The following is a 13,033-nucleotide window of genomic DNA, read 5'->3' on the forward strand; positions in this document are numbered from 1 at the left end:
TTTTGCTACTTTAGGCACTTCCAGGTAAGCTAGGACGATGAAATTTCGCAAGCGTATCAGGGACCGGACCAGATTAAATTAGAAATAGTCGTTTTCCCGATTTGACCATCTGGGGGGGGGGGGGAGTGGGGGCCCGGTTAATTCGCACAAAATAGAAAAAATGAAGTATTTTTAACTTATCAGCGGGTGATTGGATCTTAATGAAATTTGATGTTTGGAATGATATTGTGTCTCAAAGCTCTTATTTTAAATCCCGACCTGATCTGACGACATTGGGGGGAGTTGGAGGGGGAAAACCTAAAGTCCCGGTTTTGCTACTTTAGGCACTTCCATGTAAGCTAGGACGATGAAATTTGGCAAGCGTATCAGGGACCGGACCAGATTAAATTAGAAATAGCCGTTTTCCCGATTTGACCATCTGGGGGGGGCGGAGTAGGGACCGGTTAATTCGGAAAAAATAGAAAAAATGAAGTATTTTTAACTTATGAGCGGGTGATTAGATCTTAATGAAATTTGATGTTTGGAATGATATTGTGTCTCAGAGCTCTTATTTTAAATCCCGACTGGGTCTGATGACATTGGGGGGAGTTGGAGGGGGGGGAAAACTAAAATCTTGGAAAACACTTAGAGTAGAGGGATCGGGATGAAACTTGATGGGAAAAATAAGCGCAAGTCCCAGATACATGACTGACATAATCGGAACTGATTTGCTCTCTTTGGGGTAGTTGGGGGGGGGGGGGGTAATTCTTAAAAATTAGAAAAATGAGGTATTTTTAACTTACGAACGGGTGATCGGATCTCAATGAAATTTGATATTTAGAAGGATATCGTGTCTTAGAGCTCTTATTTTAAATCCCGACCGGATCTGGTGATGGGGACGGGGAGTTGGGAGGGGGAAACCTAAAACTTGGAAAACACTTAGAGTGGAGGGATCGGGATGAAACATGGTGGGAAAAATAAACACAAATCCTAGATAGATGATTGACATAAACGGAACGGATCCGCTCTCTTTTGGGTAGTTGGGGGGGGGGGGGTATTTCTGAAAAAAAAATGAGGTATTTTTAACTTACGAACGGGGGATCGGATCTCAATGAAATTTGATATTTAGAAGGATATCGTGGCTCAGAGCTCTTATTTTAAACCTGACCGGATCTGGTGACATTGGGGGGGGGGGAGTTGGGAGGGGGAAACCTAAAATTTGGAAAACACTTAGAGTGGAGGGATCGGGATGAAACTTGGTGGGGAAAAAAACACGAGTCCTAGATACATGATTGACATAACCAGAACGGATCCGCTCTCTTTGGGGTAGTTGGGGGGGGGGTTAATTCTGAAAAATTAGAAAAAATGAGGTATTTTTAACTTACGAACGGGTGATTGGATCTCCATGAAACTTGATTTTTAGAAGGATATCGTGTCTCAAAGCTCTTATTTTAAATCCTGACCGGATCTGGTGACATTGGGGGAAGTTTGGGGTGGGGAGACCTAAAATGATGGGAAACGCTTAGATTGGAGGGATTGGGATGAAACTTGGTTGGAAAAATAAGCAGAAGTCTTGCATAAGTGATTTACATAATTGGAACGGATTTACTCAATTGCGGGGGGGGGGGGGGGGGGAATTCTGAAAAATAAGAAAAATGACGTATTTTTAACTTACGAAGGAGTGATCGGATCTTCATGAAACTTCATATTTAGAAGGACCTCGTAACTCCGATATCTTATTTTAAATCTCAACCGGATCAAGCGTAATTGGGGGGGGGGGGGGGTAGTTGGGGGGACCGGAAATCTTAGAAAATTCTTAAAGCGGTGAGATCAGGATGAAACTGGATGGGAAGAATAGAAACCTGTCTAAGATACGTGACTGACATAACTGGACCGGATCTGCTCTCTTTGGTGGAATTGGGGGGGGGGGTAATTTTGAAAATTGAGGTATTTGTAACTTACGAAAGGGTGACCAGATCTTAATGAAATTTGATATTTAGAAGGATCTTGTGCTTTAAAGTGCTAATTTCAAATTCCGACCAGATCCTGTGACATTCGGGGGAGTCGGAGGGGGGAACCGGAATTCTTGGAAAACAAGAAAATTGGAGTATTTATATCTTACGAATAGATGATCGGATCGTAATGAAATTTGATTTTAGAAGGAATTCATGTCTCAGAGCTCTTATTTCAAATCCCGACCAGATCTTTTGACATTGTGGGGATTTGGAGGGGGAAATCTTGAAAAAAACACTTGGAGTGTAGGAATCGGGATGAAGCTTGGTGGATAGAATAAACAAATGTCCTTGATACGTGATTGACAGAATCGTATTGGATTCACTCTCTTTGGGGGAGTTGGGGGGAGGGGTTCAGTGATTTGGCGAGTTCGGTGCTTCTGGACGTGCTAGGGCGATGAAAATTGGTAGGCGTGTCAGGGAGCTGCACAATTTGACTTGATAAAGTCGTTTTCCCAGATTCGACCATCTGGCGGGCAAAAGGGAGAGGAAAAATTAGAAAAAATTAGGTATTTATAACTTACGAGTGGGTGATCGGATCTTAATGAATTTTGATATTTAGAAGGACTTTGTGACTCAGAGCTCTTATTTTAAATCTTGACCGGCATTAAGCCTCTTATTTTCCTTTTTAAATCAATCTATTGATTCATAGAATTTTGTTAGAGCTCATACCATATGATCTCTTGGCTCTTAGCTCTTCTCGCCTCGTCACAAGTGCCATATGAGCTCTTAGCTCTTGTTATATATAAGCATTACAGGGAGAGCCTTCATGATTGTTTTACAGGAATATTTTGTGAGAGGTCTGATGTTCACCATCACGTTACTCGGATACAAGGAAATACTGAGGTTCCTCGATTAGTTTCAAGTAGGACTTCTTTTTCACTTATTTACAGAGCTTCACAACTTTGGAATAAGCTGAGTATAGATATCAAGGAAATAGGTAACTTTGGCCAGTTGAAGTCTGATTTACGTGTGGAGTTGCTCGTTAGGTATACTTTTGAAACAGATTAAATAAACTAATTTTTCCATAAGTTACTCATTTGTAATATTTATGTATTTTTTTGTTTGTTATTTTTTGTTGTCTTGGGGTCACGCAAGGTAATGTATTGTTTATATTTTTGTTTTTATTGTTGTTGGTTTCGGTATATGGTCTCATTTTCCATATTTTCTCCTTATTTTCCTTGAATTTAGCACAGCCTCGCAAGCTTTGCTTATGTTGTGCTGTTGATTAAGAAATGTTTATTTCTAATAAAATTTTTCTACTACTACTACTACTACTACTACTACTACTACTACTACTACTACTACTACAACTACTACTATTATTATTATTAGCTTGAAACTATTTATTTACTTAATGGAAATTTTTCGCTTGTCTGTTTCAACATAGCTCCAGGGGGATTTAATCCCATGAGTTTTGCCATCCGTAACTAAATTAATCAAACAAATTATTCACAGTTTTATCAGAATACAACATATACTTGCAGTGGCTCTTGTTTTACGGATTTGTGATGTCTATGAGACACAAAAGTCAACTTTTTTGCCCACAAAAGCCTAGTTTAAAAACTAAAATTCAGAATTTCGACAATTTTCATCACAACCAAGTAATATCAAATTTAAATACTTAAGAGTTGATTTTTGAGCATTGTGCGTTTCAGTTTAAGCCCTTTTTTATTTCAGACCCCTCTTTTATCGATTAGTGAAGTCTAAAACACGCAGAGGTCGACTTTTTGACCAATGTCATTCGTTTGGCAATTCAGAATTACAAAGTTTAGTCAACTATTTAAGATTTCAAAAACTTAACTACAATTCTACATGATTTAAGGTGAAAGCTGATCTAGAAACTCCCTAGAGCTTTGCATTCTTGAAGCTGCACAAAAGAGTATTTTGTTAAGAAAAAGATTTTTAATTCAAAAAAATTGAATAAGACTATAGACTAGCAACAGTACAAAAGTATTTAGGAAATTTATCAATAATAAATTATTAATAATAAAATAGTTTGTTAAAGCACTAAAAATATTTTAAACATACTTTGGAACAATGTTTGCAGTCTGTCCTCAGTACCAAAGAAAAACAACAAAAATTTGGACGTATATACAAACGACAAGAAAAACAGGGTAAAACAAGAGCTAAGAGCTCATATGGCACTTGTGACGAGGCAAGAAGAGCTAAGAGCCAAGAGATCATATGATATGAGCTCTAACAAAATTCTGTGAATCAATAGATTGATTTAAAAAGGAAAATAAGAGGCTTAATGCCGGTCAGGATTTTAAATAAGAGCTCTGAGTCACGATGTCCTTCTAAATATCAAAATTCATTAAGATCCGATCACCCATAAATACCTAATTTCCGTAAGTTATAAATACCTAATTTTTTCTAATTTTTCCTCTCCCTTTAGCCCCCCAGATGGTCGAATCTGGGAAAACGACTTTATCAAGTCAAATTGTGCAGCTACTTGACACGTCTACCAATTTTCATCGTCCTAGCACGTCCAGAAGCACCAAACCTGCCAAATCACTGAACCCCTCCCCCCAACTCGCCAAAATAGGGCGAGTCCAGTAGGGTTCTGTCAATCACTTATCAACTACATTTGCTTATTCTATCCACCAAGCTTCATCCCGATTCGTCCACTCCAAGTGTTTTCGAAGATTTCCCCCTCCAACTCCCCCAATGTCAAAAGATCTGGTCGGGATTTGAAATAAGAGCTCTGAGACATGAATTCCTTGTAAATATCAAATTTCATTAAGATCCGATCACCTATTCGTAAGATAAAAATACCCCATTTTCACGTTTTCCAAGAATTCCGATTTCCCCCCTCCAACTCCCCCCAACGTCAAAGGATCTAGTCGGAATTTAAAATTAGAGCTTTAAAGCACAAGATCCTTCTAAATATCAAATTTCATTAAGATCTGGTCGGTAAATACCTTGCGTAAGTTACAAATACCTCAATTTTCAAAATTACTCCCCCCCCCAACTCCACCAAAGAGAGCAGATCCGATCCGGTTATCTCAGTAATGTATCTTAGACAGGTTTCTATTCTTCCCATCCAGTTTCATCCTGATCTCACCGCTTTAAGTGTTTTCTAAGATTTCTGGTCCCCCCAACTGCCCCCCCCCAATTACGCTTGATCCGGTTGAGATTTAAAATTAGAGATCTGAGTTACGAGGTCCTTCTAAATATGAATTTTCATGAAGATCCGATGACTCCTTCGTAAGTTGAAAATACCTCATTTTTCTTATTTTTCAGAACTACCCCCCCCCCCCCAATAGAGCGGATCCATTCCAATTATGTAAATCACGTATCTAAGACTTCTGCTTAATTTTCCCACCACGTTTCATCCCGATCCCTCCAATCTAAGCGTTTTCCATGATTTTAGGTTCCCCCACCCCAAAGTCCCCCCAATATCGCCAGATCCGGTCGGGATTTAAAATAAGAGTTTTGAGACACGATATCCTTCTAAATATCAAATTTCATTGGGATCCGATCACCCGTTCGTATGTTAAAAATACCTCATTTTTTTTTAATTTTTCAGAATTAACCCCCCATACTACCCCAAAGAGAGCAGATCCGTTCCGGTTATGTCAATTATGTATCTAGGACTTGTGCTTATTTTTCCCACCAAGCTTCATCCCGATCCCTCCACTCTAAGTGTTTTCCAAGTTTTAGGTTCCCCCTCCCAACTCCCCCCCCCCCCCAATGTCACCAGATCCGGTCGGGATTTAAAATAAGAGCTCTGAGACACGATATCCTTCTAAATATCAAGTTTCATTGAGATCCGATCACCCGTTCGTAAGTTAAAAATGCCTCATTTTTTCTAATTTTCAGAATTAACCCCCCTCCCCAACTACCCCAAAGAGAGCGGATCCGTTCCGGTTATGTCAATCATGTATCTAGGACTTGTTTTTATTTTCCCACCAAGTTTCATCCCGATCCCTCCACTCAAAGTGTATTCCAAGTTTTAGGTTTCCCCCTCCCAACTCCTCCCCCCTAATGTAACCAGATCCGGTCAGGATTTAAAATAACAGCTTTGAGACACGATATCCTTCTAAATATCAAATTTCATTGATATCCGATCACCCGTTCGTAAGTTAAAAATACCTCTTTTATTTCTAATTTTTCAAAATTTTCAGAAGATGGTCAAATCGGGAAAACGACTATTTCTAATTTAATCTGGTCCGGGACCTGATACGCCAGCCAAATTTCATCGTCCTAGCTTACCTGGAAGTGCCTAAAGCAGCAAAACCGGGACCGACAGACCGACAGAATTAGCGATTGCTATATGTCACTTGGCTAATACCAAGTGCCATAAAAAAATGAATCAAAAAGGCATGACTAAATAGTACAATTGTTTTCAGGGCCGAGAAAGAATCGTAAATATCGGGCTAAGATATCCATAGCCTTTTTTGTTGGTATAGCAGACCTCATAATACAGTTTTGGGGGGCAATTCAAAAAACTAGAACTGGTAGGGTAGAAAAACAATGAAGCGAAAGGCCAAAATTAAAAATTGCATAGTTGTTTTTCAGGGCCGAGAAAGAATCTTAAATATCAGGCTAAGATATCCATAACCTTTTTTGTTGATATAGCAGGTCTCATCATACATTTTTTGGGGGGCAATTCAGAAAACTAAAACTGGTATGGTTGAAAACAAATGAACGAAAGGCCAACAATGAAAATTGTATAATTGATTTTCAGGGCTGATGGCTAAGATATCAACAACTTCGTTGGTTGTCACAACAGGCATTATTCTATACTTTTTTTTTTTGGGGGGGGGGAAATTAAAACTTATGGAGCAACCTTTTCATTTCTACAAATTTGAAACTTCTACTAATAGCTGCGAATCTAACACATGTAGAAGGAAGAATATTGCTTTCAAATTCAATTCCTGGAGGAAACGATTTGTGGGTATAATTATATAGACAAATCTCATTTGAATCATTATGCCTTTATAAAGTTTACCCCGGGTCTTTTTTTAACAAATGCATGAATTATTAAAAGTGACACGCCTAAGTAGGAGATAGGTCGCTAGTCTATTCAGGGACGTAGCGCCAAGACACGGGCTATATAATCATTTTTTCCAAATTATCGGGAGTGGAGGCAACTACTCCCCCACAATGACAATACCAAGTAAATTGTCTTGAGAAAGGCTGGGAAATGATTGTTAGTTTAGATAACTGTAAATTTACCCATTCTTCTCTTTTACTGTTTCAGTTGCTTTTTTTTCTTACGTAATTCGCAAAATTTTCTACCTTGAAGTTAAATTTCTTCCAAGAGAACGTTAATTTCTTCAAATGCTTATTTCGATAAGAAAAACAAATAATAAAACCAATACTTTTTGTAATTTCTTGACTTGAACTAACCCTGTTTACACTAATTGACACACCATAAGATTTTCAGTTTGACAGGTCAATCTAAGACGGTAGATTTATCTGATAAAAAAGAACCAAGCAATATCACTACGAGAATTCCAGCAGATAGGCCTGAACAAAAGCGAATTCCTAGAAAAATTTTCCCCAAAAAAATCCTTTAAAGACCAATCTAAAGTAGAAACTAATAGCACATTTGACCAGCCGGAATGACGATTTTTATTAACTTTGATCCGAAACAGAAATGACCTGAATGGTCATTAAGTTTTTTCATTAGGCGACGTAAGATTCGACTGCCGAAGTGAAATTTAGTTCTTCAGTTGAAAAAAGGTCCTGAATTGAGCTTAGAAAGCAAAATGACAGAAAATAGAAATAAAAGCCTGAATTAGTACCGGTAATTTATCAGCAAGGATATTTTTAAGATCTTTTGGAACTGTAGCTCCGACTAGTGTGACTTGTGCTCCAGTTCTAACTGAATTCTCGTCTGTCGGATTCTCCGTCTGCAACTAAAATAGAAAACAACTTTAAACAAAAGAATAGTAAATAATTCAGAATAACAATTTGTTGAAAATAAAGGTCTAATTTTTAAATTAGGAAAATTAGTGATAGTATCAAATTGGCCAAGATGTACACTCAAATACATTCCCAATAGTTTATTAATAGCAATAATTATAAGTACAAGTTAATTAATACTTTATTAATAATAGTTTATTAAATCTAATACAGCTTATTAAGGTGAATTTCACCGTATATAATTGGTAAGTGTTTATGATTTCCAGCCAGTCACCAATGGGAAAGCATTCCGGTGACACTATACAAAGGGTACTTGAACCAAGCATTTATTCATCATATAATCAGAATCAGTTTTTTGCTGCTAACAAGAGAGTGTAGTTTTTTTTTACCTTTTTTTTTTGCTTTTCGTCCCATATGCCCTTTGGTAAGTAAAGTAATATTAGCTGTCCAGATTATTAAAATCCAGAAAAATTCGAATTGACCATCTATTTCAGGGAGAGATCGCAATTCCACCTAAATTGTCAAAAGATTAGAAACATTTGCCTTCAGTGGGAGGGTAAAATAAACCGCGCTGTGCAAGGGGTAATATTCCCAAGTTATACAAGTGGTCCATTCTCTCCAAATATATTTTAGTAGGAAAAAGGTGAGCGCGTTGCAGCTTGCTAAGACTAAAATCATATATGAAATTTAAAGCACAATGATTAGAGGTACAAATCTAACCCATAGCATCCCCCCTCTACCTATGACCATTTAGCATGAAGGTAGGCATTTTACACATTATTCAAGCTGGAATCTTGAAAACATTTTTAATCTATTTAACTGGGGGGGGGGCATTTCTGGATCACGGAAACTTGGTGTAAAAATAATTTAGAACTTGAGTTGGTTTAAAACGGACTAAGTCAGAGTTGCAGGCTGTTGTGTCAACCCATATCCTAACTTCAGAATTTCACAGGACAAACGCATCAAAAAAGCAGGCAAAGTACCAACTCAGGGCAAAAACAAGCTAAGTCAAAGTTGCAGTTTCAATTAATGTGAAAACTTGGCAAAAAACAACAACAAAATAACAAACAAACCAAGTTCAGTCCTAGTTGGGTGCGAAAACGAGCTTCATTTAGCCCATACACTTGCTAATGTTTAGCAGAAATGCAGGCAAGTTGTACCTTACACGAATCAACATTACGCAAGAGTTTATAAGCCTATAATATTTGAGAGAAAGAGTTGATCACTGGCCCCTACGGCACACTACCTCCGTTTAATCCATTTTTAAGCAGAAAGGCAGATATGTTGCACCTTATTTGAAGGGGGATCCTTCAAGGACTTGCAATTTATATGACTAGAGAGCCCAAGTAACATAATAGTCTTTTTATGATATGAGGAAAACGTGTCTATGGCCCCTCCAAAGCCCCTATTCGTTTTTTCCATGCATTTAGCAGAAATGTTGAGATGGTGCATCTTGCTTTAAAACAGGATTACATAAATACTTTCATTGTATATGACTGGAGGCACAGATAGTACTCACGGCCTTTCCCTCCCTCCACTTCAAGCTTTTCAACAAACAGCTAGAAACATTGTTTTTAGCAATCAATTTGGGATTTATGAACCAAGTACGTTGGGCAAACAGGAAAAAAGAATGATGGCTACCATATGGGTTAATAGCCTTCCCTGACTTTTGTCAGGGAAGTTGGAAAGGCTTAATAGGACCAAAATTGCTCCTATCACTTGAAACTAATTAGGGCAAGTAATAAGGTTAAGTAGATCATTAAGATGGATTTCATGCGAGTTCAGAATCAAATTGTTCAGATTCAACTTGTTGACAGATACGTACAACCTAGAATATTAAAATTTTTAATATATTAGACTGTTGACCTTTAACGCTAAACTTGAGCCTTCAGAGACTTTTCCCTATAAAAAAGACTGACTAGTAAACAAGAATTGCAAATCATGTTCATTTCAGCTGCAAAAATTACAAAATTTGCTGACTAAACTACCTTTTCTTAGTCACAGATAACTTTTAGGCGAGGAAAATGTGCCTTCAATTCTTCATACAATTGGTTACGAAGATATATATAAAATAATTGTAATTATTATTGAAGCACTATTTAGCAATCACTCGGTGACAGACAGAACCATCTATTCTTACTATATAATAGATCCAAATCAAAAAAGCTATTTTTTAAGCAATGCACCGTAACTTTAACTTGCATGCTCTGCATTTTTTTGAAACGGCAAAAAAAAGTTATGTTTTATGTTTTGACACAAATTGATACAGGATCAACTCATAAAAATGGTGCATTTTAAAAGTTACAAAAGAGTCTAGTGTCATGATCTAGAGTATAAAGTTTGTTTTAAGCAAAAACAACGCAAAAACAACACACCTTTTCAAAGGACGTTTCATCTTTTTTTGAAGAAATATTCTTCTTTGGGCATGTCCATGTTAAAAGTAACGAGAAGTCAACAATTATATCCTTCAACGGAGGAAGACAAAGAGAGCCACTGCCTTGCTCAGGCAAAATTTCTGTCTGCGAGGCCGACCGAACACTGCGAAACACTTCACCTTGCCCAAGCAACGTGAATCAGGTTTCTGTTTGTTCCAAGTTTGACACATTATATGACTACATTCCAGCTCGTTTTAAGTTTCAATATCACTCTTAGTGTACACATTTGCGGCTCTTTGACTCTGGGACTAGATGGTCACACAAAAGCACACACTTTGGACTTTCGACTGTTTTGATCAAAATAGTAATGTTGATACGATCCCCAATGGGGCTTCGGGGTTCTTTGAGGCGTAAAGGGCATAAGATAACCCCTCATTTTTTTTTCACAAATGTTTTCGGAAAACCTTTATTAAAGTCAATATCTAAGACAAAAAATCTGCATTCAATATAAGAATTAATCAGCCCCTTTACGCACAACACGGCCCTCGTACGCACAATTCTTAATAAAAAAAGGCTTCCTTACGCACAAACCTACTCAGAATCATGCATACTCAGAATTGAAGAAGACCATGGGGGACGTCCGCGCATAAAAGTGATATAGAATAGTGATAAAACAAAGAAGTGGAACGCAATATATGATATAGCAAACATCTGACTATTTTGCAACTTCAGCGTATGTAAAGCAAACCTGGGAATTATGTTGATTAATATGTTTAAATCAGTCTCTTTAAAACTAACTCCTAAGGAGAAAAAAAAATCCTATCTCCACATACAAAAGCATAACAATCTCATCCAATTTAACCAATAAAGTCATGATAGCAATTGATACACCACAACTGCCAACAAATCTTACCGAAAATCTCCTTAAATAGCGTCCTGTATGGTCTTTGAAAGAATCATCAAGCATTGTGTCAGCCTCATCGATAACAACGTGAGCTAACATGTCGGTGCCATACACACCTAAAAAGATAATAAACTAGATACTAAAAGATGGAAATTAATACAAAAAGGGATCGAAAATTACAAAAAAAAACAAAAAACAAACAAACAAAACAAAGAACGGCTTAAAGACCCAGGAACGTGTGCAGAAAGATGTCTTGGAGGAGCCCAATTATGGGAGGGGGGTCTAAATTCAAAATAATAGATACACTGAGGTATCAGAGGTTGGAAGGACCGAAGCTCTTTCCACCAAATATACATCGGTGAAGGCGTACTTTATCATCTTTATCTATTGAGAAGAGGAATAAACCCTTTTCTCTGTCGTCTCTTCTGGAATTTAATTATAAAAAAAAAGTTTTTTTTTTCAACTGAAAGTAAGGAGCAACACTAAAACTTAAAACCAACAGAAATTATTACGTGCATGAAGGGGTTGCCCCTCTTCAACACCTCGCTCTTTACGCTATGGTTTTATTACTTTTAAAAGTGCTTCCTATTGTTCTAATCAAGTTCGTTTTAAGTTTTAATGTTTCTCCTTACTTTCAGCTGAACAAACTTTTTTTTTAGATTTAATTTCAGAAAGTTTTTAATTAATGCCAGGAAATCTGGCCCCACCTCCATGGAGAAATCCTCCTCTCAACGGAAATATCCTCTAGACAATTCAATCCCGATGAAAATTTACCCTGGACAATTACCCTCAGCAACTCCACACGTAAAATTGAGACGGAAAAGAGAGAGCAAGCCACTTAAAAAGGGCACTAGAACTTTTATTTTCAGTTCGAATGAGCCCTCTTTGATATTCTAGGACCCCTGAGAAAAAAAAAGAAGAAAAAAAAGAAGAAAAAAAAAAAGAAAAAAAGAAACAAATAAATACACAACCGTGATCTTTCTTCTGGCAAGAAATATAAAATTTCACATTTTTGCAGATAGAAGCTCGAAACCACTACAGTAGGATTTTCTGATACTATGAATCTGACGGTGTGAATTTCATTAAGGTTGTAATACTTTTAGGGGTGTTTCCCCCTTTTTTCAATAATCAGGCAAATTTTTCTCAGGCTCGTAGCCTTTAATCGGTAAGACTAAACTTAATGAAACTTATCACACAGTCTAATTTTAAGCACAAAACTCCTGAGAGGGCAAACCACTTATAGCTAAGATCGCTGAATTTTTCATATATGAAATAACTAGCACGTTTAAAAGAATACCATAAACGAATAAAAATTTAAATCCATACTTTTTGTTGAGCCTTTAGTTTTGAGAAAAAAAGGATGCATGTGGTCAAATTGCTTCTGTTATCCTTAGAAATGTTATATGATTTGGAGGTACTTAGCCTTTAGTTTTGAGGAAAAAAGGGGCCTCCTCCAGGCCACTCAGCGTGTCCCCAGGTGGCAATAGGGGAACACTCAACAGATATGTACGGTACCTCCACAGCAGACACGAACCAAGGGGGGGACCTTGTCCCTGGGGGTCCATAATAGATACGGGGGCACCCTCACTCGGGTCCATAAATACAGCTGGAGGCTGAAGAAGGCCACTCAAATGTAAACTCAATAGGGCCCACCGGCGTGTCCATACGTCCCATCATTTACAAACCTTCTCCTAGTAATGGTTCAAATTGAATGGTGACGCAGAACACCATCGTAGGAGGATTCTCTATAGGAGGAGGACAACTGCGGCAGGGTGTAAAATCTAGATCTATGGAAAACGGCTTACTAGGAGATTTCAACGCCCAGGTCGGTAGAAATAGGAATAGACAGTATCCTAGCCTAGGTAAATTTGGTATAGAAAAAGAAA

The 13,033-nt window shown here is 37.6% G+C and overlaps 1 protein-coding gene across 1 annotated transcript in view; it reads right to left on the reverse strand.

The window, feature by feature from the left end:
* LOC136039304 (probable ATP-dependent RNA helicase DDX28) overlaps positions 1 to 13,033 on the reverse strand; it is a 121,448-nt gene that overhangs the window by 24,427 nt on the left and 83,988 nt on the right. The window contains exons 7-8 of the mRNA XM_065722910.1: positions 11,157 to 11,263; positions 7,748 to 7,861 (exon numbers count right to left, since the gene is read on the reverse strand). Of these exons, the coding sequence (XP_065578982.1) occupies positions 7,748 to 7,861; positions 11,157 to 11,263 (221 nt within the window). The remainder of the gene's footprint in view (positions 1 to 7,747; positions 7,862 to 11,156; positions 11,264 to 13,033) is intronic.

Source organism: Artemia franciscana, chromosome 19, assembly GCF_032884065.1.
Source record: "Artemia franciscana chromosome 19, ASM3288406v1, whole genome shotgun sequence".
NCBI lineage: Eukaryota > Metazoa > Arthropoda > Branchiopoda > Anostraca > Artemiidae > Artemia > Artemia franciscana.